The sequence below is a fragment of the Lissotriton helveticus genome, chromosome 7 (assembly GCF_964261635.1).
Source record: "Lissotriton helveticus chromosome 7, aLisHel1.1, whole genome shotgun sequence".
Taxonomy (NCBI): domain Eukaryota; kingdom Metazoa; phylum Chordata; class Amphibia; order Caudata; family Salamandridae; genus Lissotriton; species Lissotriton helveticus.
Window position 1 is genome coordinate 1,828,315,848 of NC_136068.1, and position 27,703 is coordinate 1,828,343,550.

The following is a 27,703-nucleotide window of genomic DNA, read 5'->3' on the forward strand; positions in this document are numbered from 1 at the left end:
GAGGGCGGGGGGGGATTTCGACAGATGACAACGCAGGGAAAATTAAGTAAATAATGATTTTTCCCTCCTCGTCATCTGTTGAAATCCCCCCACACCTGGTCCCGCTGCCCCACCGCTCTTACCTGCACGGGCCACGGTTGCGTTTACCTTTGTGAATCAGGCTCTGGGTACATATGGGTACATATGGGTATAGGATGTGAGGATTCCCTCAGCTCTAGAGAGGTTAAAGCATACCCCTGTCTTGCAAGAGGATGTACTCTTCATTGCATACAGTAATTCTGAGCACACGTCCATGTTTCGAGGGTGGAGGCTCCATGTGGCGCTTACAGTATCACAAGTCATATAGGCACAGGAGGTGAGAGGCGCCCGCTGCTCTACAGACTTCACAGTAAGTCCTGTCGTATCTCAAGGTACATAAAAATGTGATATAAAAATACTGCATACCTTCGTTTGCAGGCGTTTGCCTTCCCAGAGAGTGTAAAGTTGTATATCCTTCCTCATCCTCCATTGAGTAACAAGGAACTAAGATTTTATACAAATGAAACGAGGTCTATGCACCCTCTATGGACAAACCCTCTGTTGCTCGACATTCTGTGCAGTAGAACCGGAGGTGGAACCTCAGTGTTAGTTGTGGTCAGAAACACCAAAGACAGAGCTCTGTTGATCATTGGCAGGTCACCAGCAACAGTAGCTGAGCAAAGAGCTGTGTGGTGTTGGGTATCTGAGCGAGCAAGCTACCTCTCAGTAGTACACAAATATGTCTGGCTTCCTCAAAATAATTTCAAAGGGTTTTCTATGACTGCTGCGACGGTACTACAAACGATGAATTTAACAAGCTACGATAAAAAGTGGCACATATATATATATAAAAGGGTTGCCTTTTACATCAAGTGAACTCTGGGTAAATTACTTAGAGAGGGACGATGGCTCATGAGGGCTTGTCTGATAGAATATCTATGGCACACAAATCGTATGGACAGAATATTGTTTACAAATATTCAGGACCAAAATATTGAGAAGATATGTGCAAATAGGTAAGTATAGATTTAGTATCCTTAACTCCATATCCACATACCTTGGTATGTATCATCTTTGATGCATATTAAATTGATCTGATGTACATAGGCTGAGAATCAGGGAGCCTGCTTCCGAGGAAGCGACATAACACAAGGGCGGATGGGTAAAACATTTCTGTCCTCGGATAGGGTGGTGGAGATGTGGGTTTCACACATTCAAGTTGGTAGAGGTGCAGTGCGGGCACAGCGACAGACCCTCCTGTCTCCTGGCAACCACCACTTCTTCGAGCTGTAGTCTGCGAAGACCTTGGTCAGATGGTCATCGTGCCTGTACCCTGGTCAGGGCACTTAGGAGCTGGCACCATGCAATGCACATAGAACACAGCAAAAGGGCCAGTCCCTGTCCCACCGCACTAATCAATGACATTGGTAGTAGCTTGCATTAGTGGTGAGCAATTTCTGCACAATACAAAGATATATTTTTCTCCCTTTCACATAGTAGCCTACTGACTGCACTACTTGCATCACAGCTGGAAGAGCAGTATGTAATGGCTTTCAGTAACTCTACAGACAGAGACAGCGGACCATTATACCTTTAAGTTTGGACATGTCTGTTTTTCCTTGCTATGGTTCCAATGCTCAGCCAATATTCAAATGAATTAGTATAATTCATCTCTTGCTCGCAAGTTTATAACCACGTCTGACCTCTTGCTTTTATTTATAAAAAAAAAGTGATGTCTCTCCAAAATTCTTTGGATTTCTAAATATATAAACCTATGCTTATTTATTTATTTTTGTGTTTTATAGAGCACAAACTTGACCCGTGAGGGTATTAGAGCACTTTACACGGTATATAGTGGTGAACAAACAAAAAGTTAAGTGCAGAAATATACAAAATCAACAAAAAGGATGGTGAGGGATTGGGCTGCTGAGAACATAGGGAAAAAGAGTATACAGGTGTATTGTTACAATCACAGTTAGAGTCAGTAAAAACAAAGGTCCCACATATTCTCGGCGGGGAGAATTGGTGATCTGGGGAAGAAGCGATAGTCTTAGATTCATCTGGCACAATGTGGTGGTTGAGGGCAGGCCTTAGACGAGGAATTTACCCATGAGGAAGGTTTTGGCCTCCTTCTTGATATGTCCTAGAGAAGGGATTCTTCTGATGGCAGGTGGGAAAGAGTTCCAAATTCTTGGTGCTGCTCCAGTGAACGCCCTATTGTAGGTTCTATTTTTCTGAAAGTAGGCAGGTTGGAGTAAGAGGTTTCTAGCAGACCGGGAGTTCCTGCTTCCTCCAGATACCACTAGTTTCTGTGCCAGATAAGCAGGAGAGTTTGTGTATAGAGCCGTGTGTGTAATGCATGCCAGTTTCTTTGTCCTAGACTAGAACCAGACCTTGTTCTGCATACATTTGAATAGTGTACTTTAGCAGGTGCATTTACTTCTGTGCATTTGTAATTCATCACTTCAACATGAAATCATGCATTGTGATGAAATCTGATACCCAACTGGACAACGTCCTGCAGCTGACGTTTCTCATTGTAGTTTTATTTCAGGTACCTTTAATGTTTGAGGCCATTATTATGCCCTACCAATGCTGCCCACTAAGGATAGTTTTCTCTACAATAAACCCTGGATATCTGCTCTAAACTTCCAAGCACGGGGACTGCTGTTGTTGCTTTCAAAGAGCTGCCCATGGACAGACGACTCGTGCCAGCTTGTGTCGATGTTTGTAGGAGACTCACACATGTGCAATACTGGCATCGGATTGCTAGTGGTCATGGCAAACGGGCCTACTGGCCTGCCTGGGTCACACACAATATATGTCGTGTGTGAAATCAATGCGGGTGATTCATAAAAGCTTTTATGAAAACAGGAAGTAGTAGTTATTCTTTTAAGTACTTATATCGTTTTGAGAATCATCACAAAAACATCTAACTCCCTATTACTAAAGGTTGAAAGAGAGAACAGTCCTTTCTATTTGTACTAAAATATATATGAACATTACCTGGATGTTCCCTGAGATTGTAAAAGAGTACCAAAGGAGTATTGCTATATGTACCGCAAAATGTCTTTGTAAATAGGTCACTATATTTTTAACCAACCAATGCAGAGCACATCCTCCACACTGGAGGGTAAAGGTCAGAATCAAGTGGTCAAAGACTTCATGAATTTGGCATTTACGGTGAACACGCCCCTTCTGTATTCAGCCAGCTCCACGCGTAGCACAGGTGGAAAAGACATATGGTCACCCACTATAATGTGTATAGGGCTAGTCATGATTCAGTCATGCTGAGCAGTGATGAGCTTGGTTTGTGCAGATCTAGAGACAGAAGACCAGACAAGGTCAGAGTACTCCACGGCTTAAGATCAGTGTCCATTCTCAAGGTGTCCTCTTTTTCATGTAGTCCTGCCAAATCTAGTGCCTTTCAAAGTCTCTCCCTTGTGCAGAGGTTTTCGGGTGGGAGTTGAAAGTTTCAGAAAGTGGGTACCTCTGTCCCATTGAAAGGCCCCATTTACTCCTTAATTCTTACTTCTTTTCCGAGTCCATGGTCCATGAGTTTAGTTGCGTAGAGAGTGTCCTTCGGGGTCAGCCATCTTCTCTGTGCCAGCTAGAGGCACCATTTTGAATGCGGGTGCTCTAGTTGGCAAGTACTTTCAGTCTTAATGACTTTCCCCTCTTTAAAGAACGTCATTGCTTGAAAGTGTCCTTGGCAGGCCTAACAAGCAAAGGCAAACCCCTCCAAGCCGTCCACACCCGACTGACATCATGGACCAGGAATCCTGGACAATCTTAGGGGCCGATTAGGATGGCGGACGGAACGCCACCGCCATGCAGGCGGTGGCGATCCGTCCACCATCCATGCCCGTCTGCCACCTATTTCCCCCCACCATATTACAATGGTGGGGGGGACCGCGGCGGACGGGAAGACCGTCTGCCGCTTTTCCACCACGGTCGCCTTGCGACCACGGTGGAAAATGTCTAATATGGTGGCGGTGTCTATCAGACACCGCCAGCCATATTAGGATGTGCTGTGGGCAATGCCTTTCCGTGGCGGCAATGCCGCCACAAAAAGGCATACGGTCTTTGCTTTGGGGGCCCGTTGCGGTCCCCCAGGGTGAAGGGGGGTGGGGGGTGCACATGGGGGGTACCTATGGTACCCCCCTGCATTTCAAAATACAACATTGCAGGCACCGCGCGGTGCCTGTCATGTTTTGCTTTGAAACGCACAACATGCATTTTTAGCATTGCGGCGGGCGGTGCTTTCAGTACCGCCCGCCGCAATGTTAAAAATGCGGGATGCACCCGCCACTTTGGCGGGTGCATCCTAATTCGAGACACGGGACCTCCGCCCCTGTGGCGGACGGTCCCGTTCTCCGACAGGATGGCGGACGGACTTTGTCCATCCGCCATCGTAATTGACCCCTTAGACTGACCACCTTCCTTATTCCTTTCAGGATTTTCTATTATGGCAGTGAGGAAACCAGGTCATCTTACCTCATCCTACTCAACAGCCAAGGAAGGACACAACAGTACTGTAACTTTTCTTTCAAACTTGAGCTCCAGACTGAAAAACACCCCACTCTCCTTCTTAAGGACTTTATTTGCTTTTTTAGCATCAAAGGCCACTCTCTATTCAACCATAAATTAGACATCTTAAGTTTTATAGGTGAACATAGACATGATGCCTTATTTTTATTTGACACCGAGATCAATGACAGATCTATGCCTGATGTTGATCAAGCACTGCTAGAGGGCTACTGTATCATTAGACAGGATTGTAACGATAACCGAGGTAGTGCCAGTGGTAGTTCTTGTGATATATTGGATCTTAGGATGCCTGAGTAGAAATGAATCACTTTCTCTTTCAAATGTTCTCCTAATATTTTTTATCTGGTGTCTTGACTTACCATCCTCCTGGGCCCTAGGCTAGTTTTTCTCAACCTCTTGAAGAAGGTATCATGCTACATGCTCTGGAATAGTCTAACTTCACTAGACTAGGTAATCTCAATCCACATTTTGACAAACTAGGCTTTGCTTCCATATCCAACTTAATGAAAGACTTCAAAGCCATTCACCCTATACAAGTCAAGGCTTCCACTCATGTTTCTGGGTATATTCTAGATCCATGTGTTACTAACTTTGCAACTCTGTATGTAGATCTCCTCGTTGCTCTTGTCTGGGTCAATCAATACTGCACCAGAACATACCACATCTCCCAATCCAGCCTTACCGCCAATCTCAAGACGATGATCTAAACTTAATTTTGGGGTTTCTGGGATCTTTTCAACTTATTGAAATTGGTTCTCAGTACTAATGTAGATGAAGCTAATATGGCAGTGAAGGCTTGGATTTGTCCACTTTAGACAAATTAATTCCTCTGACTACTGTATACAAGACCGATATTAAACCCCTGCAGCTTGATTTACCAGTCAGTGTTAAACTCTTTAAAAAGACTGCCAAGTGTTAGAATGTGACTGGTGTAAAAAAGATTTACTCATTGGCAAAAGGAAATATAGCGTGACAATTGAACTTTATCATAATGCTAACAGGAAAGCCTGCTCAGTATTTTTCAGCATGAAAATTGAGGAAGTTCCTAACTTCTCTAAAGGAATGTTTTTACCCATTAAGTCCATGCTAGAACCCACTTCCAAGTCTCTCCCTGCCTTATCTACCATCAAAAGATGTATCAAACTTGCAGGATTCTTTGACTGAAAACTTAGTGATATCTACACTGCCTTTCCAGTAGAGGCTCAGAATGCAAAAGCTCCTGCGACTTAGGAGCCCCTTAAGCCCGCTGTACTGGGTATGTTGACCTATGGTCATATTTGGCGAGAGAACATTTAGAGCCTGGCTAATTCTGTTAAATCGGGCTCCTAACTTGGTCTTGAGCCACCCCAGGTTATCAATAAGTTTACGTCTGTTATTCACTCGTAGATTTCCTCAAACTCACGAAGTCCTCTGCACAGGTCCCTCTCTCATGGAAACATATGAGAAGTTATCCTGCTACTGAAGAAACCTTTCCTGGACCCAGTGAAACTTGGAATTTATCCTCCTATGTCCCTTCTCACTTTTCAAGCGAAGGTCACATTAATCGTCAACGCTCTGCCCACCTTGACTCACATAATCTTTTCCACTCTTCACATGCAGGTTTTCGTTCATATCTTGCTTGACCTGGCACTAATTTTGACACTGTGTTCCATACCACTATATTACAGAAATTGTTTGGCTCTGGTATTTCTAATAAGGCTTTGATGAGATTTTCTTCTATTTTGAAGGATTGTTGCTTTCAAGTTTCAGACAAGCCTTTTTTCCCACCTTGACAGTCTCTTGTAGTGTTCCTCATGGATTTTCCTTCATCCCAACACCTTTTAAAATAGATGTCTAGTCAACATTTTGGAATAATTTGGCCTACCTTGATTACGTATGCTGGCGACACTCAGCTTGTAATCTCAATTAGGCTGGATCAAGGTAACAATCACAGGCAATGATGAATTGTTTATCCGCTGTGGCTTATTGGATGGGAAACCATCTGAAACTGAACAGTGGCGACAAGAAAGAAATAATGGTAGTGGGGAACCAGCTCCACCTTTGGGTTCGCCGCTGGTGGCTGAACGTTTCTGGCCCTTTACTGCTCCTAATCCTGCAGTAAAACCTCTTGGTGTGTGGTTCGATGACAATCTAACTCCAAGCCACCACATAAAAAAGCTGTCAGCCTGCGGATTTGGTCTTCTAAGGAGCCTAAGCCCCTTCTAAGGAGCCTAAGCCCCTTCTATGTGCCCGTACCTCTGTAGTGCTGCGCACGTCCGTTGACTGACGCGGCCCCGCCCACTCAATAAAACTGCCGCACCGCGGCGGTATTGCAACCCCATTTAAGCGGTTAAGAAAATCTTGTAGGCCCTTCCCCTTCACACCCATGTGTGATCACATCTCACCTGGTCTATGGGAATGCTCTGCATCTGGGCAATTCACAGACATTATTTAAACGTCTGTAAACAATAAAAAACATGGCTGACCCTTTGCTCTTGCGTATTCCCAACCATCAATCTGTTTCCTCACCTGTCTGATCTTCAATGGCTGCTGGTTAAATATTGTAATACATTTAAGGCCCTCTGCTTTGCATTGTGGGCTTTGCCAACACTGTCATCATCTTTCCTGACACCTGATTTGGTCCTGTATTCCTACGTTAGATTTCAGGTCCTTGAATCCAAAGCTTTCTGCATGCAGAGTTCAGAAGTGTCAGACAGAGAGTCTATTCCCTCCAGTTACTGGTAGCCCAACTCTGGAATTTTCTACCGCTTTAGCTGTGCTAGAGACCAAAAGAAGTTATCTTCAGGAAATAAATGAAGACATAGATCTTCCTATTTAACTTTGTCAGTTTTGTCTCATACAAATGTACATGTTGTCTCTGTAGACCATTATATTAAAATGGAAACACTTTGGGAGATCGCACTCCATCCCTTTTTATCAGCATTTACTAGGGGTGGGCATAACTCGCAAAATTTTGTGTAGGATTATCAACCAGAATTACCCAAAATATTCTGCAAGACTGCGAGAAATTGAGGGAGAAGGGTTATTCTGCATTTAGCTCAATTTTATTAGCGCAAAAATGTCCCCTCGTGTCAAAATGGATGCAAAGATAGATTTTGCGCTAAGAAATAGTGCTAAATGCAACACAACATGAATAGTGAGTGCGGGCAGCTGCTCAAGCTAAATGTGCACTTGGAGTAGGATTTCCACCCAATTTACTCTTTGCTTAGCCGAAATGCACTGCTGCATCCTCAATGTACACGAAGATGCATCTTGCGATAAGAAATAGCTCTAATTGCAACAAACCACAGTGAGTGCAGGCAGCCACTCCCAGTCAGTAAATGTGGTCTTGGGGTAGGACTTTCCCATCAAAATACTTTAATTACCCAGTGTGTGTAATCACAATATTATCGGTAATTTTGAGTCAAAGAGTAATGCAGAATTACCAAATTTACTTTGATTACTTCAGCATAATTGAAATTTGGCCCAGGCCTAGAGTTCACGGTGAGTGAGACACAGTTAGAGAGAGTCACTGCAGCAGAGATCCAAAGACGAGATTGGCCAAAAAGCAGACAATTCCTCACACGTTAGAGCACATATGTGAGCTGCAAACTGCTTTTTGCAATGTGTGAATTAATGTCTGCAAACCTGGATAAAAAGTTACTTGTCAATTAGTCGTGGTGTGTTTAAAAGCAAGTTAAACACATCACGCTGAGAAGACACAAACTAGATGCATCACTGATTGTAAATGTAATTTGACATATATAGGACTGGATTCATTATTTGTCAAATGAAATAGTTGTATACTTTTCTTTGAGCCTTTTAATCTGAGGAGGAAAGTCACAAGGAAAATGTACATACTGGTAATTATATTTTGGCCTTGATTGTGTGGCGAGACCTTTAGTGAAATGTGTGTAGCAGGGCTTGATTGAAGTGTTGATTACTAAGAGGAAGTGCCATTTCTGCCTTAGCTCATAATCAAAGAATTGTGTCACTCAGAAGCATAACCAGCTTTTCTCTTCTACACTACTGTCAGGAAAGCCACCCACATCGAAATTCAGACACACTCCAGCACAAGACATACCTGCGCCTCCGGGCTGATGAATCAAACTTAGATCTGAGTAGAAGACCCCTGCAAAAAGACCAATGAAAAATAGATGGTTAGATTACTGTCAGCGCAAAGGCGGTTTTCAGCAGAAACATCTACATGGACAAAGTTGAATGAAATATGGGAAGAAATAAATTAGAGAGAGGGTGCAGAAAAAAATAAAGCAAAAGGAGGAAAATTTCAAACAACACAACTTTTCAAAAAGAGAAGATTGCGTCAGGTAACAAAGTTTGTTTTTCCTGGGATGGGTTTCTAAACAGGCACATTGACAGTGGTGCCAAGACCTAGTGAGCTGCACATGTATTTGGGAAGGCACATTCAGCCCAGGTTTTTTGTGCTAAGTGACCATCTTTATTGGTACCCAACCCATTGCTGCTCAACTCATCATCCTCAGAAGGATGGAAGGCTGAACAGCACCACCAGGATTCACACTTGTGCTCCTATGTTAAAACAGTAATCATGCAAGGAATTCATTAGTCTACTGAAACATCCTGACTTCAGCTAATTTTGCCCTGAGCTTGGATTTCTTATCCCGCGCAAGCTCTGCGGTTGTCAGAGAGCTTCCACCAGTGGCGTAGCACGGTCAGGTGGTACCCGTTGCGGAACATTTTTTGTCTCCCCCGGCTTGGAAAAAAGGCAAAAATATATGTTTAATACACATATTTTTGCCATTTTGTCACCCCCTCAGTGATAACACCCGGGGCGGTGCACCCTCACCGCACCCCCCCATCATACGCCACTGGTTTCCAGACATGACCAGAGTGTCTCAGTTTCAGTGTTGTGTTTGGGTACAAATCGTATTTTTCTGACAAAGTACAAGAAACTGGCTTCTCATTCCTTCTTAATTTCTTGGGTTGAGTGATTTCCATGTCTGATATTTGTTGCATGGTGACCTAGGCCAATCCAATGTCTTTGTTGCACTCTGCAGGCTTTATGCCGTGCCTTCTTCAGGCTCATTTGCTACTGGTGTCCTCAGTAAAGCAGGTTTGTAAATAGATTTAATCACATTAGACAAGAAACAGCCTTTACAATGAAGGCATTATCATGCAATGCCATTACTATGGCGCATGTACCACGCAATGATTTTACCATGCATTTTTTACCAGTTATTGCCTTTACACCGCAATTCCTTGCTGCTCATGCCTTTTCCACTCATGACTCTATAACACAAAGGGGCCTATTATGATCGCGGGCGGATCGCCACCGCCCAACCGGCCACATTAGCATGGCGGAGGGTACCGTGGTGGACGGAAAGACCGTCCACCGCTTTTCCGCCGGCAGGAAAAGGCCGGGCGGAAAAGGCCCACAATATGGTGGCGGTGCCTCCATATTAGAATGGGTGTGTGGGGCATGTGGTGAATACCTTTGTGGGCCCCTGGGGGGTGGGGCGGTGGATGCCTGTACTTGGGGGGTACCCATGGTACCCCCTTGATTGGAATGCACAGGGTGGCAGGCCCCCCACAGTGCCTGTCATGTTGTGCATGCCAATGCACAACATATGTATTTTGCATTGTGGTGGGTGCTGCTGACAGCACCACCCGCCACAATGCATAATATGCAGGATGCGACCACCAGGGTGGCGGGCGCATTCTAATTGGCATAGTAGGACCACCGCACCTCTGGCGGTCGGTCATGTTTACCGTTACGGTGGCGGGTGGACAAAGTCCCTTCCGCCATCGTAATGGGCCCCAAAGTGTGTATTTTTAAGGTATGTGCTTCAAAGGACACCACTGATGGGGGAACATCGTTTACGACGCGGCTTTTACACCGCAGTGCCTTTACCCCACAGCTATTACAACGCAAGTCGTTACTACGACTTGCGCTGGATGGCGCTGTGGGATAAGGAATCTTGCAACTTTATATTCCAACACCTTCCCTACTGTTACGGGGACTGGTGTTGGAAAATAATATTATAAGATTCCTAAATCCACGCCCTCCAACGCAAGTCGTTGTAACGACTTGCGTTGTAAAACTTGCGTAGTAAAGGCATGCGTTGTTACAACATGCGTTGTAACAACGTACATCCCCACTGATGACATCTCAATTGACATTACTGATGATATCACTGATTACTTCATCTAGGGAGTGTAAGTGTTTTATAAAAGTTTCACACACTTAAATATATACACAAAGCTACAGCATAAGTTCAATTACTATGGTTTCTGTACTACTAATGAGAGATACTATTTCTAACTTTTGTCACCGTGGCTTTGTGACTGTCTGAATCTGTGAGTGAGTGACTCACTGAGTCGTTGTATGGGTGTGTGGGTGGGTGTTTGAGTGAATGTATGCATGATAAATGTGTGTGTGTGTCTGTACAGGTGGGTGAGTGTCTGTATGTGTGGGTGAGTGGCTGTGTAAGTGGATGTATGGGTGGGTGAGTGTGTGTGTGTGAGTGGCTGTATCAGTGACTAAGTGGCTCTGTGGGTGCTCTATAGGTGGCTGCATGGGTGACTGAGTTGCTGTGTGAATGGATTTATGGGTGAGTGACTGGGTGTGCAAGTGGGTGTATGGGTCAGTAAGTGGCTGTTTCAGTGGGTGTATGAGTAAGTGAGTGGGTGTGTGAGTGGCTGGATTGCACAGTCAATGTCTGTGTAAGTGGCTGTATAGATGAGTGAGTGGGCTTCTGGTGGATTGTATGGATGTGTGAATGGGGTGTGTAAGTAAGTGCATGAGAAGCTGTTTGGGGTTGTAAGTGGGGGTGTGAGTGGCTCTATGGGTGATGTAATCAGTTATGGCATTCGAGATGTCATCAATGATGTCACCAGTTACGTCATTGTCCATTTGATGAGTGATGCAATATGTGAGGTCATAAGCAGTGCATTGTGGGGGCGTAAGTTATAGATAGATCACGTAACTGTTTCTGCTGAATTTCAATGGTTTTATAGTAGTGAAATCTGAGTCCAACTATAACATCTCTGTAACCTTTGTTTTTTCAGTACATTTCTAAGATTGTTTACATTCTATTCCCTAACTGTAAGATCTCTGTAACTTTGTTTTTTTCAGTGAATTTTTAAGTTTTTCTTAATTGTAGTTCCTAACTATAATGTCCCAGTAACCTTTGTTTTTTTAAAGGGAATTTCTAAGGATTTTCTAATTCTATTTCTTAAGTATTATGTCTGTGTACTGTTTTTTTAGTTAATTCCAAGAGTTTACTATATACTAATATACTACAATTTATTTTGATTTTATTTAACTAGAGACATTCTTTCTATTATAAATAAACTTTATATATGGTTTCAAATGGAAAAAAATCACATATATACGTAATGTACTACATATATATATTTTTTAATGTAATGAAACAATTGGTTTTCTTCTTCCACGGTACATGCACAGGACTAGTATTTTATGGTTTTTAATACCGATCACTTCATTAGAATAATTCTGCAAATCCAAATCCACTGAATCACCAAAAATTCTATCAATTAATTTAAATATATACACCCCTCCATTTTTATTGAAAGGGCAATGCCTGATAATAATATTTTATAATGAACAGTATTTTATAACTCTCTATTTACTGTTTCTACAAAAACACAAACACGCATATACACTCTATCTATGGAATTATGCAATACCAGCAAAAATAAAGTGATCCGTACAATAACGCACCTAATTTAGAGCAACTGCACTAATGAACACACATTCATATATGCATTAATACAGTGCAGAGGTAAATTTTAATCTACTATCAATACAATACAAATACAAATGATTTGTACATGTGAATACCATAATGTCTCGTTTGATCCCTTTCTGCTCAACCGAATATGTATTTTACTTCCGAAAATAACTTTGTAGACAGATCAGGAGAACTGACATGGGCAACTGCTTCAACCCTGGTTAAGCAAATTTGTTCATGGGCTTATTGGGCAAGCAAGTGGCTTGGGTGCCTGATATGGAGAGATGCACCAATAAAGTGGTGTAATGTTTGCTTACCATTGACAATGTTTTGAAAGGTAGGACAGATAAACTAATGGATTATGTCAAGTAACTTGCTGTCAATCAACTGAATTTCAAATGCAAGATGCATTACAGCCATTCCTGTGCTGGGTTCTTAGATACCAAACTTAAAGTCCAAGAAGGACAACTACAGAGCTTTTTTTCTGGATACAGACTACTATGTGTCACAACCAATCATCTCCTAGCCCTCAAATGAAGTATTCCCTATGGGGAACTCCTGAGGGTGTACAGAATTTCAGCACAGATGAGGAGTTCCAAAATAAAAAAATGAGATATGGGATGAGGTGTTGCTCTGAAAAAATATTTCATAGAGAAATGAAAAAATTCCTTTTGAACTATTTTTTTTACCTCTCTCTAAATGTTTTTAGAATTTACTATGGTATTAAATCTCATGGCTCACTTCTGCATGAAATAAAATAATGGTTTTCCATGTTCACTTTTGCACATAAATAGACATTTGTCTAATACAGTGGTTACCATGCACAGGGCTCTGTTTACATGTGTAGGTAAGGTCTGTAATTTTGAACTCAAGTAAACACCCACCATTTTCACCAATTTTTGTGCAGTTCTGTGCAAAGGAAAAAAGTAAAGGGAGGACAAAAAAGATGCATTTTCCTATTTTATCTTGATAGGGAAAGCTACTCATCGCTTTAGCAAAGTCCTTTGAGTAACTTTATGCTAGTCTTAGCATAACAGTAGAATTTCGCTCAAAAAGCAAGTATTTCTTGGTTTGGTGGAAAAACCTTTGAGAAAATGGGTTGTTGGTTGAGTGGGGAGGGAACCTTGGTCAAGCAACAGGCACATTCCCTTGCAGGGTGACCCACAAAAAGGCACTAAGGTAACCTGTGCTTTAGCCTGGGGAGCAAGGTATTAAAAAGCAATAAGGCTTAACTGAGAGACAATGTGGATAGTAATTATGCAGCATGCAAACAGTAATAATACGGAAACACAATATAAGAAAAATCCCTAATGAAATTAGAACCATAGAGCACATTTTAATAATTATTTGACACCAAAATGACAACAATCCAATCAGTAGGACACTAAGGGGCCGATTATGATGGCGGATGGACTTGAGTCCGTCCGCCACCATAGAGTAGGAGGGACCGTCCGCAGGGGCAGCGGCGGTCCCTCCATACAGATTAGGATGTGACCGCCAGGGTGGCGGTCACATCCTCTATTTTTAACATTGCAGCGGGTGGAGCTTCAAGCTGCACCCGCCGCAATGTTAAAAATGCATGCACAGCATTTGCGTGCACAAAGCGGCAGGCACCGTGCGGTGCCTGCCGCTTTGTTCACGCAAATGCAGGGGGGTACCATAGGTACCCCCCATGTGCATCCCCCACCCCCCCTTCACCCAGGGGGCCCGCAACGGGCCCCCGAAGGCAATCTCTGTATGCTTTTCCACGGCGGAAAAGCCGCTGTGGAAAAGCATACTTTCTACGCGATCATAATATGTCTGGCGGTGTCTGATAGACACCGCCAGCCATGTTATTGCTTTTCCGCCGCGGTCGGAAGGCGACCGCGGCGGAAAAGCTGCGCACTGAAAAACCATCCCCCAGCCATCCTAATCTGGCGGGGTCTTTTTCAGTCCGCAGAGGATTTCCCGCATCCTCCGGGCCGGCGGTGGCTTCCGCCGGCCCGGAGGATGCGGGAAATCCGCAATCCTAATGAGCCCCTAGGTATCAATCTTTAAAGTGTTTAGTAAAAGCTTGCACCTAAAAGTTTAAAGTGCCCAGCACTAGTTTAAATTCAAACGTCCATGCCTTTGGCTGGGTCCTAGGACTAATACCTAATTCTAAAATGACTGGGTTGTGATCTGAAATGCTCCTGGGTGTGATCTCTATCTTAGCACTCAATACTTTTTCTGCAGGAACATATTTTTTATGTGGAGCTGAGTAGAAAGTAGCTCCAAGATCATCATTCTTATGATTGTACCTTAGATCAACCAACCTAAGTTCTTTAACAAAGCCTTGCGTAGCTTTAAAAACATATTTTGTCTTGCCTTATATGGAAGGTTGCTAGGTATATCAAAGTAGCTCTCTAAATGAAGATTGAAGTCCCCACAAAGAATTAAGGGGTATGACAATAGAGCTAATTCAACCCTCAGATATTGCATCACTTCCGGGTCATCTAAATTAGAGCCATTGATAGGGCAGATCGTCAATGGAGAACCATTAACAAGGATTTCGGCGATGGCCTACCACCCCAAGACATCCTCTTATAACCATTTACATACTCCCAAACAGTGTTTAGTCAGAATTGCAACTCCTCTAGTAGTTGTACTCAGTCTAGTACAAGCAAGTATTTCTATACCCAAGTCACTCAACCACTTACGATTATTCCAGGGGATATGGGTTTCTTGTATACAGAGCACATCGATACGCATGACCTGCAAGATTTGGGCCATCACCCCTCTTTTTTTTTCCGTTCAAGCCACATATAGTCCACGTACATATACTTAGTCTACCGGTCATTATTATATCTAAAAAGTGTCAGATCCCGTCTGCTCAGTTCAAACCCAGGACTAAGTTTCATAAGAACGAAAAAGATTATTGTCTCTCAATTAGAAGTAAGTACCATATCCATAATGCATAACAAACATCAAATACCAACAATGCCCCCCTCAGTCTGCTGGATTCTGAATATTGGGCTGATATTGACAATTGGATTAAGGAATTTTTCAAAATTAATCAAGGCACAGCCTCTGACCCCATTGTATGGGATGCCTTTAGGGCCGGGTTCGGGGGGAAACACTCAGCTATTCTGTAGCCAAACAGCGGAAAATCTTGGTGGAAATTAAGGGCTGGATCGATCAGTTAAGATTGTTACAAATAGAGTTTATGGGGGAAATAACGAGGCAGCGAAATAGTGAGGTAACCTTAAAGGCTATTGCAATCTTAAAAATTAAAATTCATCAACATTTTGCTATGGAAGTATCGGCTAAAGTGGCTCTGTACAGGACCCAAGTATATGAAGCTCGGGAAAATACTTGTAGGATTTTAGCGAAGAGATTGCAGCAAAGGGAAATAGCCAACCAAATCTATAGATTTCAGCAGCATCTTGATCAGTTCCAGGATTCCCCAGGCGAAGTTTTGAATGTGTTTTATAGGTATTATCATAAGCTATATACAGAAGAAGAGACAATAGGTGCAGAAGGAATTTAGACTCAAAACTGAAACAAATAAGGTTACACAACGAGAAATTGGCTGCATGTATAACCTGGGAAGAGGTGGAGGGAGCAATACTGTCTTTAGCCACAGAAAAAGGAGTAGGCCGGACGGTATTCCTCTTGAATTTTTTAAGACATTTCGGCAGGTGCTTTGTCCGGAATTATGGCACTGTTTCTTTCTGCTCAACGTGACTCCGCTCCTGACTCTTGGCGTAAAACCACCATAATTATCTTTAAAAAAAGGATAAACCTGAGTTGTACCCTTCGTCATACAGGCCCATTTTGCTTATTAATTCGGATAGCAAGATTTCCTCGAAAATTATGGCTTGTCGCTTAAGAATGGTTATTACCCCTTTAGTATCCAATTTTCAGAATGGGGTAATCCCTGGCAGGGACACAGCCGACCACGTGAGACGTGTAATAGCTCTTTTGGATTGGGCTCAGGCAACCAAATCTTCACTGGGGGTAATACTCTTGGACGCCGAGAAGGCGTTCAACAGGGTCTCCTGGTGGTATATGTGGGATGTCTTGCGATGGAAGGGGTTTTGCTGCGAATTCCTTCAAGCAGTTAAGACCTCAATATATGCCCAGAAGCAACTATACACATTTCTGGACAGGAGTGAGGATCATTCAGTATCAGTAGGGGTACCAGGCAAGGGTGCCCGTGTTCCCCTTTATAATTTGCACTATACATTGATTTATTTCTTAATAAATTAAATTTGAACACATATATCAAGCCAGTAAGCTTTTATAGCAGAGAGTTGGCATACGCCAACGATATTGTGGTACTTACCAGTGATAAATCTTCGGCGCTCCCTACAATCAAGATGCTGGCTGCGCAGTTTGGTAGATTTTCCAGTTACAAATTAAATGTAGATAAAACTCAGATACTTTATTCAGGTACTGAATCTCTGGCAAATCTACCAATCGTCTCTGAAGCAAAGTATCTGGGAATTAAAATTACGTCTGAACTGGATAAGATTCATGATTTGAACATTACCCCAGTGATGGATAAGGTGAATGCAACATTGGAAAGATTAGATAACCTTCATCTTTCTCTTCATGGGAGGTGTCATGTTTTAGAAATATCAGTCCTCTCTAAATTTCTTTATATGTTCAGAACAATTCCCCTTGAGTTCTCTGTTTCTTGTTTCACTAAATTAGAGAGGATCTGTTCTAGATTTCTCTGGGGGTATCAAAGACTGAGAAGGGCAGATATGAAGATGGTCCTACCAAGACATTGTTGGGGTTGGGGTATCCCATGTTTTTTGATGTATTATTGGGCTGCTATGTTGCAGTATATGGGTCCCCTTTTAGTTGGGGCCAAGGCTGAGATTCCCTCTTTTCATAGACCATCCATTTATGAATTTGGGTTGAGGGAAGAGACCAATTCTTATTTAGTTAGGGTAATGGAGCCTAGTTACTTTAAAAAGACTAAGTTCAAGATACTTAAGGCCGCTTATGCAGTCTGGAAACAGATTAAACGTAAGCTTCACGTTTCAAATTTAAATGCCTATACCCCCTTCCCCGCTTCTGGTTTGCTCACTATAATCTTTCGGGATCAAGTTGCATTTAGATGGGGATTAAAGGAACTATGGTGTGTAAGTGATCTGTTTGATAAAGGTCAACTTTTGTCTTTTTCAGTTCTACAGGAGAAATTCGGCCTAGGCAAACAAGATTTTTAAATATCTTCAATCTTAATTTAAAAAAATTAGAAAAAAAACCCAATAGGTCAGCTATATCAACAACTATTGGAAACAATCCCAGATGATGTGGGTATATGGAACTCAAAATGGGCAAACAAACTGGGAGTTTAAGGTATACATATAGAAAAAGCTCTCGATTTGGCTGGCAGACTAAGAAGTCAGCACTATATGGCCCTCTTTGGTTTATATTATACTCCTGGGAAAATTGCTAAATGGGGGGGCAATGATCGGGGACAAATGCAATAGGTGTGGTTTGCGGGCTGCAGATTTGATTCATATGTTTTTCTCTTGCCCAAGATTGGGGCATTTTTTTCAAGAGATTGAGAGATTTTTAGGTATAATTCTTGGAGCTCCGATTATAATTACTGGTGAATTAGTAATTATAGGTGTAGGTTCTGACAGGGAGTGTAGTTTAAGATCGAGAACCGCAACCGTTATTCTATTTATTGCTATGGCGCTGGTTCGCGCATGTATTACCAATGATTGGATTAGTCCTTACCCTCCAACGTTCATCAACTGGTGGTCAAGACTATAAGCCACGTATAATCTAGAGTTATCAATTCATAAGATCAGAGGGAGAAGGAAAAGGGCTATAGGATGCAAAATTTGGACTCCGATATCGGATTAGATTCAATACATTTAGTATAGGTAACAAAGGACCATATTAGCATTATTAGTATTGGCTATCTTTAAATTTAATCTGTTGTAAAAAAATGTCATTTAGTGAAGGGCTCCGCTAGAATGCTCGAGAATTATGGGTATTGATTATGATAAAATGAATTGTTCTAATAAATTATTATTATTTTGTCTGGGATACCCAGCCCATATTGGGCTTGACAGCTTTGTTTTCTATTCTATATGTATAATTGTTTGTGATTGTATCATAACCTTGTTTTTTGTTTATATAATGCCTCGATTAAATGGGTTGAAAAATTAAAAAAAATATATATTTTTTTTAAGTTTAGAGTGTCATCTGCAACCATGTAGTAGTGTGAGACCAGGCCAAAGTAGAAAAATATGGCCAACTAGAGTGGAGCATGGTGTGGAAACAAGAAGTGGATTGGACCCGGTCAGTGCTTACTTTTGGACTAAAAAATTTCTGAGGAAAAGTGTAAAATTCAGTGGGGCAAGGCTGCAGAAGGTGTCTGAGGAGGGAACGTTGTCATCCGATAGCCCTGGGTCGAAGCTCTGGTGAAGATTTCTACGTTCAGACTTAGGGACTGATTTAGGTCTTGGAAGATGGGTTACTTCGTCACAACGATAACGCATATCCTGTTGGCCAAAATATAAATTCCATAGAATAGAATGGGATTTATATTTTGGAGGACGGAATATCCGTCACCGTTGTGGCCGAGGAACCCATCTGCCGACACCTAAATCAGGCCCTAGTCTCTGAAATGGAAGTAAAAAATCTCCAGCGGGACGAGGCACAGGGCTTAGCAAAATTCAGTACTATGAGGCCATATGGTTCTTTGTTGAAAAACCACTGAAACACATTTGCTACTGAGGAGAAGCTGTGAAATCAATCCAAACAGCAATGCACCTTGGGTGGCTAAGTGAGCTGTCCCTGTCTTCTTTTAGTTCTCATAGCAGCTTTTGGACAAAATGTTTTTAATCCCTCAGTTTTGGGGTTTGGCCATCTGGCCACCTTTAGCACAACAACCATGGATCCTGTACTTGTGGGCTACCTCCTGGGGATTCAGGGCTGACTCAGGCTGAGTCCAGGTGTGGGTTCAAGATGGTGGGAGCCTTTTGTGTCCCTATGACTCTTAACCTGGGTTTAGGTGAAGAAGCAGGGTACAACAGCAGACCTGGTCTCTGATGGTTCAAGGAAGGCAGTCCTTCCAGGCACAATAAATTAGTATTGCAGAGTGCACAGCAGGTCACAGCAGCAGGCAGTCCTCTGAGAGTCCTCCCACAGTTCCAAGAGTGAACTGAAGAGTTGGTGTCTGGGGTCCCGTTTTTATACCATGGTGCCCACTTTCTGGAAGGCTGGAGAAGCTTTAAACTGTGGCTATTAAGTGCATGGAATTTCCTAACTCTCCTGCCCTGTCTCCAAGCTGGCTACAGTGACGATAGGGAGGTAATATGCCCTTTGTGTGAGGGCAGAGTAGGAATTCAGTTGCAAGGAGGGCTGTGCTTAGCTCCACCCCTTTGCGTGTCAGCATATGGCCCATTAAGGCATGTCTATTCCATCTATTGTGTAACTGTCTGGCAGGGATTGACAAAGTCTGACTGAGTTACACCCTATCATATGACTCAAGACAGGCTAGAGGCACAAAAGGGGTAAGGGCAGACAAATGGCACATTCTAAAAGTGTAAAAAGACACAATTCATGGACAAAATGCTGACCAATATCAAACATTTACCCCTGTACAGAGATCTGGGCCTAAATCCATCGTTTTTTGCACCCCTTGCCATTCCAGTGCAGACACAGCCATATGCAAGTCAGTCTTGACCCCAGCCCAAACTACCAGGCCAGGTCCTCCCTGGACTGGAAAAAAGCATAATGTATCCAATTTCCGGGCATCACCCCTCATCAGCCAGACTAGCTTGAATCCAGTTGCATGGAGAGCACGGGACCCACATGTGGGCATACCTGTCCCACTCGGGGTGACAGGGCAAAAAAAGAATTGATGGAAAGAATGCTGCACTATGTTCAACATTCACCCCAGTACATAGATCTGTACCCAAAGCCATGGCTGGGTCCAAACAGTGGTCACGTGGTGAGCAAAAGAACGATGGATTAAACCAGATCCATGTGACTGGGTGTGAATGTCTGGATTGTTGAGCACTCCATCCATCATTTGTTGCTTTTCCTTTTGTTGCCCTAAGTGGTGGGGTTTGCACAGACGTGGAACCCGTATTCACTGCACCCCTGGATTCAAGCTAGCCTTGCTAATGAGGGGCGATGCCCCAAAACCAGTCCCATGATGCTTGCTGCTGGTCCAGGGATGACCTGGCTTGGCAGTTCGGGCTGCACTGTTCCCAAGAGGGTCAGGACTGATTTGTATATGACTGGCTCCAAACTGGGGTGGCGTGTTGAGCAAAACAATGATGCATTAAACCCAGATCCTTGTGACTGAGGGTGAATATTTGCATTATTCAGCATTCTGTCCATCATTTGTTCCTTTGACTTTCTAAAAGTGGCATTTTTCAAAATTGTAATCAAACACCCAACTATACCATTAGATAGGGGTTTTCATTACCATTTCACAGACATCAATCATGATATACCTACCTGCCCCAATTGTAAATTACAACTTATTACATGTAATAGATAATTCCCAATGTTATTCTATGGAAGGGGTAAGTCTCACAGTAGGGAAACATATTGTATGTGTTTTTCTGTACCAGGATACGTAAAACTTAAAATGACATGTCCAACATTTTAATTACACAGTACCCTGCTCTATGGGCTACATTGTGTCCACCTTGCGGGTGACTTATATGTATTAAAAGGGGAGTTTAAGGCTTGGCAAGGGGGTTTTAGTGCCAAGTCAACATAGCAGTTTAAAACTTCCTAGAGGCTACAGTGGAGGACCTGATACATGTTTTAAGATGCTACATAAGTGGGTGGCACAATCAGTGGTAGCATTTAATTTATTGGCCCTGGATATATGGTATGCCACTCTAACAGTGACTTATAAGTAAATTAAATATACCAATTGTTAGAGGGTAAAAGGCAAGACGTTTGGGGGTGACCCTGCAGAGAGAGCCAGGTTCAACAAAACGATTAAGCGATTGTTGAGATAGTATTTAGAAAAGGTGCAGGTTGCACTTGAGTAAGCATCTCCTGAATGCATTTTAACCTTAATACCATTTGATTCATTTTTATATTTTGCAGCCATTAGCATGTTGAGGCTTCTCTTATGTAGATCCATCAAGGTGGCTCAGATGAAAAAAGTAGGTGTGGGATCGCAAAAAGTAATCATTTGCTAATAACTTTGGAACTGTGTGACACAAATCACACCATTTGGCATAGGTTTAAAATGATTTCTAATAGTATTGTCAAGTTTGGTGCCAATCCATCCAGGAAGGCAGAGGGGTTAAAAATTGTATTTGCTGATAACTTTGGTGCTGTTTGGTAAATCTGCATGAAGTGTGGCAGTCAATGAGCAAGTTACACCCAGCCTTGGTATTTTAGGTTTGAATTGGTCTAATGGGGTAGGTAAGTTAAAGAGAGGTCCGGGGAAAAAATTAAGTATTAATAACTATGGCATTGTTTTCTGGATCTGCGTGAAATTTGCCAGGGACTTAGTATTTTTTGCCTACTCTTGGTATTCTCAGTTTCAAGCAGGCCCTTTTAGGGTAGGATATTTAAATAGGAGCTTATTCATGTGTTAATACATGTTACATTGTTTGCTGAATACACAATAACTTTAGTAGATTTTTAGCAGGGTAGCTTTCTTTTTATATGTCAAGTTATGAACACATCCAAGAATGATGGGCAAAAATAAATGTGGGCAGTAACAGTGTTATTCACTAATAATGTTGGTGCTGCTTAATGAATCTGCATGACAGCAAAGTAAGCCATGTGCAAAATCATCAGAATTCATGCAGCTCAGACATGGGGACAAAGTTAATGGGGAGGATCAAAATTGGTGCATGGCAGATTAATGCAGTATATCATTAAAACGAATCCTACACATTGACTGAAAAACAGAGTTAAAAATTGTTCTGGTTAAGTACATACAAAAACCGAAAAACATTGGAAATTCACCAATTATGGTACAGATTGCAGAACAAACTTCATAACTCCCACCCCCATGTGCATATACTAAAAAAGCATTTTAAAAAATGTCTTCCTACCAACAGCAAAATATGGCAGGTGTGTGAGTTATGAAGCTGTACATAACTGGTGTATATCCACCAATTATACAGATTTGACTAAGTTAAAAAAAATGGTACATTCAAACCCAGTAAAGTGCAGACTTTGAGCCTTTGAGGAAAACATTTTTGCCGGATTTTCTTTTTGTGCCATAGTTATTATGTAGAAAAACTATTTGTTGGATCCATCTTCAGGAAAACCTATTTTGCTGCAAATTACAACTGCTGTGTGGAAGTAAGTATTAGGTTCATGCAGTTTCCGAATTTGCCACTTTCACAAAACATTACCACAGAATTATGAGTTTACATACCTTAAAAAAGTCAGGTTCTTGCTATAAAATATCACAGATCAACACAGTGGTCACCATGCATATGCCTTTGGAGAAAAGACTTTCATAAGTGCGATAGTGTGAGTGTGGTGTCCCCTTCCCGATTCTGTTTTTACCTCATGCTAACTTTTAAATCCATTGAAAGACTGAGCGCTTTGTGGCAACTATTATTTCATTTTTAACTCACCTACCTTTGTGTGTACTGTGCTCCCCCTGCCCCGGTCCACCGCGGCTTTCTGTGCCATTTGTTGTGGAGGGCAGGGCGCCATCTTGTGTCAGTCTCGGAGCCCGGCGGGACCGTAGGCAGCGGTCTAGCTGGGGGAGGGGCATGCACATAAATCGGCTGACAGTGTGGGGCTTGGCGGCGATAGTGCGAGGGTGGTGGCAGCTCCTCGCTCATCGCTCGTGTGGTGTAACAGACTGCGAGTTCTTTGTGGCTGAGATCTCTTCTGTTCATGTCCCCTTCCTGATTCTGTTTTTAACTCATGCTAACTTTTAAATCCATTTAAAGACTGAGCGCTTTGTGGCAACTATTATTTCATTTTTAACTCACCTACCTTTGCGTGTACTGTGCTCCCTCTGCCCCGGTCCACCGCAGCTTTCTGTGCCGTTTGTTGTGGAGGGCAGGGCGCCATCTTGTGTCAGTCTCGGAGCCTGGCGAGACTGTAGGCAGCGGTCTAGCTGGGGGAGGGGCTTGCGCATAAATCGGCTGACAGTGTGGGACTCGATGCGATAGTGCGAGGGTGGTGGCAGCTCCTCGCTCGTCGCTCGTGTGGTGTAACAGACTGCGAGTTCTTTGTGGCTGAGATCTCTTCTGTTCATGTCCCCTTCCTAATTCTGTTTTTAACTCATGCTAACTTTTAAATCCATTTAAAGACTGAGCGCTTTGTGGCAACTATTATTTCATTTTTAACTCACCTACCTTTGCGTGTACTGTGCTCCCCCTGCCCCGGTCCACCGCAGCTTTCTGTGCTGTTTGTTGAGTAGGGTAGGGCGCCATCTTGTGTCAGTCCCGGAGCCCGGCGGGACCGTAGGAAGTGGTCTAGCTGGGGGAGGGGCTTGCGTATAAATCTCACATGACATTTCGGACGCGCAGCGGGCGCGCCAAAGGCAATCCCGTCTGCGCCCGTCCGTGCCTGTACGTCGCCTCTCGCCAGGAATTCTGGCCACAAACAGATGGGATTACTCTCCTATGGTAGGTAAGAACTCCTATGAATGAACCTTGGATCAGCCATATTTAATGCTTTTCCACCGTATTTAGGGGTTAAGCAATGGGAATGCCCTGTGTGTAGTAATTTCTCCATCCCTACCCCTGTCCCCACATTAGGTGTTCAGAGCAGTCAATCCTTGGCCCGTTTGAAAATATTCCAACTCAATGTAAGATCGTTAGTAAAACATTACTCGGAGATATATGACCTGATTACTCAGAAAGCCCCTGACTTATTTTTTATGTGTGAATGTGGGTTGTGAATCGGCTCGCTTCCAGGTCTCTGTAAGCCCGCAGTATACTTTAACAGGTCTCCTGGTATACCGTCCTCCGGGTCCGGCTACCAAGTTTAAGGAGGCTATTTTGGAAGTGGCAAGTGTGCTGGCTGCAGATTCAGCTAACTTTAGTATCTGTGGAGACTTAAACCTCCACTTTGACCTCATCCAGGACAGTGCCATTTGTAGCGTACTTGCGGATCTGGCGGCGCTTCAGCTGGACCAGTTGGTAGCTGGTCGTACGCATCAAGCTGGGCACCTGTTAGACCCTTTATTCTCTAACCTGTCATCTGTAAGAGTGGAGACACCAAAACCTATGGGCTGGATAGATCACTCGCTGGTGGAGTGGTCTGCTCCGCTCGTAGAGCCTCCTAACCCAGGGACCCATAAATCGGTCTTTAAACGCCCTTGGCGTAAACTGAAGCTGGCAGATTTTCACACTTTCCTTGATGCCAACCTGCTGGGACTCTCGCATGACAGTGACCTAGATTATGGTCTGTTCTGTGACTGGATTAAGAAGGGCTTTGATACCCTTATCCCTGCTAAATGGGACAAGGAACGGACTGCCTCTTCTAGCCCTTGGTATGACGACTCCTTGATTGCTTTAAGGAAAGAATGTAAACAGGCAGAACGGGTCTGGAGGAAAGATTATGAGTCAGTGAAAAAGCTATGTCATCTGGCCAAAATTAAACAGTATCACAGAGCCATTTGTAAAGCCCGTGCTGCCTTCTATGTGAATGAAATTAGGTCAAGTCCAAATCCTGTTAAATGCATCTTTAAGATTCTTAAAGACCTTAGGACCAGAAAAATTGCCGGACCTGCTATATCGTCTGCGCGCCAATGCGACGAACTAGCTACCTTTTTTGTGGAAAAGGTCCATACCATCTACATCTACAAATCTTTCCCTCATATCTCCACCCTTCCTTCCCTATTGTTGTCTGGCAGCAGTTCTGGTGCTACTATGTCAATAATCCAGACCCTATAAGAGGAAGAGTTCACTAGACTATGTGGAAAAATTAAATCTGGTTCCCCCTCTGACCCTTTGAGGCCTACGCAATTCAGGGTATCTCTTTCCATTTTTCGGCGCCTGCTTTGCAAACTGGAATAGTTCGGGCCTTATGGAAACAGGAATGGGCCTCGCCCATTCTAAAGAAATTTACGCTTGACCCTACCAAACCTGAGAATTTCAGACCCATATCCATTCTTCCTTGGGTGGCCAAAATCGCAGAGGCACACGTCAACAATGTACTGACTCAGTTTGTGGACTCTAATAACATCCTGGATTCTTCACAGAATGGGTTCTGTCCGGGTCATAGTACGGAAACGGCCCTGCTGGCCACAACTGAACATCTGCGGTCTATCAAGGATACAGGTCAAAGTGTGGATCTGTTTTTGCTTGATCTCAGTGACGCCTTTGACACGGTTTCTCATGGCATCCTACTCCAAAGGTTAGAAGAAGTGGGGATGAAGGGGTCTGCGTTAGAATGGTTTTGTTTTATTCTGACTAAAAGATCCTTCCGTGTGTCCGCCCCCCCTTTCCTTTCTAAGGTCCATCCTATCAATCAGGGGGTCCCTCAGGGGTCGGCACTGAGCCCTTCTCTTTTTAATCTTTATGTACATTGGCTGCGGTCGCCAAGCAATGGGACCTTACTATGGTCTCCTATGCGGACGACACACAGCTTGTTATCACCCTGGCTGAAGGATCCTCTTCGTCTGCCTCTAGATTTAGAGAAGGGATGACTGCAGTAGCAGAATGGATGGCTGTCAATTGCCTGCAACTAAATGCCACCAAAACTGAGATTCTGTTGGTTGGAAACAATACTAGTCTCTGGAATAAGGATTGGTGGCCCACTGCCTTGGGTGTTATCCCTAAACCAAGGAAGTGGTAAAAAACCTTGGGGCCCTGATGGACTCATCTCTTTCTTTTCAAGACCACACTAGGCAAGTTGCCGCCACCTGCTTTGGCCTTCTGCGTGTTCTTCGGCCCGTTCTGAAGTTCTTTGATCCTCCTATACGACAATTGATCGTTTAGGCGACCATACTATCTCGCTTGGACTATGCAAGTTCCCTCCTCTTGGTGGCGAATAAGGCAGAAATACTCAGGATGCAGCGTGTGCAAAAATGCTGCTGTCAGAGCCTTGGTGTGTCTTCCACGCTTCTGCTCTGCAACCAGTACTATCCATAGGCTGCACTGGCTTCCTGTGAAAAGGCGAATTCAGTTTGAGACTCTGTGTCTTTCCTTTAAGATACTGAAATCTGCTAGTCCTGATCTTTTTCTATGTCCCCTCCCGCCAGCTTCGCTCTGCCGGGCAACGTCTGGCGGTCGTGCCAAGAATTAGGCTCTCTCGTGTCGGCGGACGTTCCTTCCGCCACCTTGCCCCAGGCTATGGAACTCTTTGCCTGAGCAAATCCGGGCCATTGATTGCCTGTCTGCTTTCAGGGAAGCTATTAAAACCTTTCTTTTTCCTTTAGTGTAGCTTTGATGGGATTTCCTGCCACTGTTAGTCTGTTATGTTGTCTGTGCCCTCACACGGCCAGCGCCGGGACGCCCCTTTGCTGGGGCAGCTGCGCATTTTACAAAACTTCTTAACATAACATAACATAAAGCTGTACATAAAATATTGTTATATCAGTAGCTTGCATCAAAGGCGGGCTAGTCACAAACTGCAATTTGTAGCATATTTAGCAGTACAACATGGTACTGTTTGCATAATTCAAAATGCTATCCACAAACATTCACAGCTTTTGAATGAATGCCAAGGGGTCTACTGTGGGATAAAGTTACAGAAATGAGGGATACCCTGGCCTCTCTTGGAGACCATTATCCAGCTCCACACCAACACACGGATCCGCATTAAACTGTGTGAAGGAGCACACATCTCTAGGAAAATAATGACATCGCGAGGAGTAAAATAGGGGTGTGTGTTGGCCCCCCTGCTTTGTAACTTATTTAATGCAGATTTATCGCAGTCCTTCAAAGGTATTATCAGTCATCCCCCAAAAATTGGTGGCACCCAGATCAGCAATCTGCTGTATGCCTAAGATCTAGCTCTGTTTAGTTACACAAGGGTGGGCCACCAATGACTTCTTGATCAATTATGTATCTACACAACTGCCAATAATTTGGAGGTGAATCTAACCAAAACCAAGGTCGTAACATACGGGCAGAGAAAATATCGAGGAAGGGGATGGTCCTACGGCTGCAAACGTATCACGACAGACCAGTCTTACAAATGTTTAGGGGTTCACATTTATACCTTTGTGAAACGACAAGAGATCCGAGCCAAAGTCCTGATGTTACAGGTGATGCTTTCAAAACTAGCGAAACATCTATTGGGCCCAATCTTGTCTCCATTAATAACTGTCACGAGGGCTAAAATTCTTCCCTCCTTAAACTATGGCGAGAAATCATGCTAGGAATAGACTCCAGCTTGTTGAACAAACTCATTGTAAAATTCTATGAGCAAGTATTCGGATTACTGAAATCTTCATCTCCAGCTCAGGTTAGACTCGAATTTGGCCTCTCAGACCAGAGGGTGGCAGGGGCCATTGATTAACTCAA

At 43.3% G+C, this 27,703-nt stretch overlaps 1 protein-coding gene across 1 annotated transcript in view; it reads right to left on the reverse strand.

Annotated features, from left to right (window-relative positions):
* Nucleotides 1-27,703, reverse strand: part of LOC144767738 (C-type lectin domain family 12 member B-like) — a 113,582-nt gene that overhangs the window by 70,155 nt on the left and 15,724 nt on the right. The window contains exon 2 of the mRNA XM_078651124.1: nucleotides 8,633-8,680. Within this exon, the coding sequence (XP_078507250.1) occupies nucleotides 8,633-8,680 (48 nt within the window). The remainder of the gene's footprint in view (nucleotides 1-8,632; nucleotides 8,681-27,703) is intronic.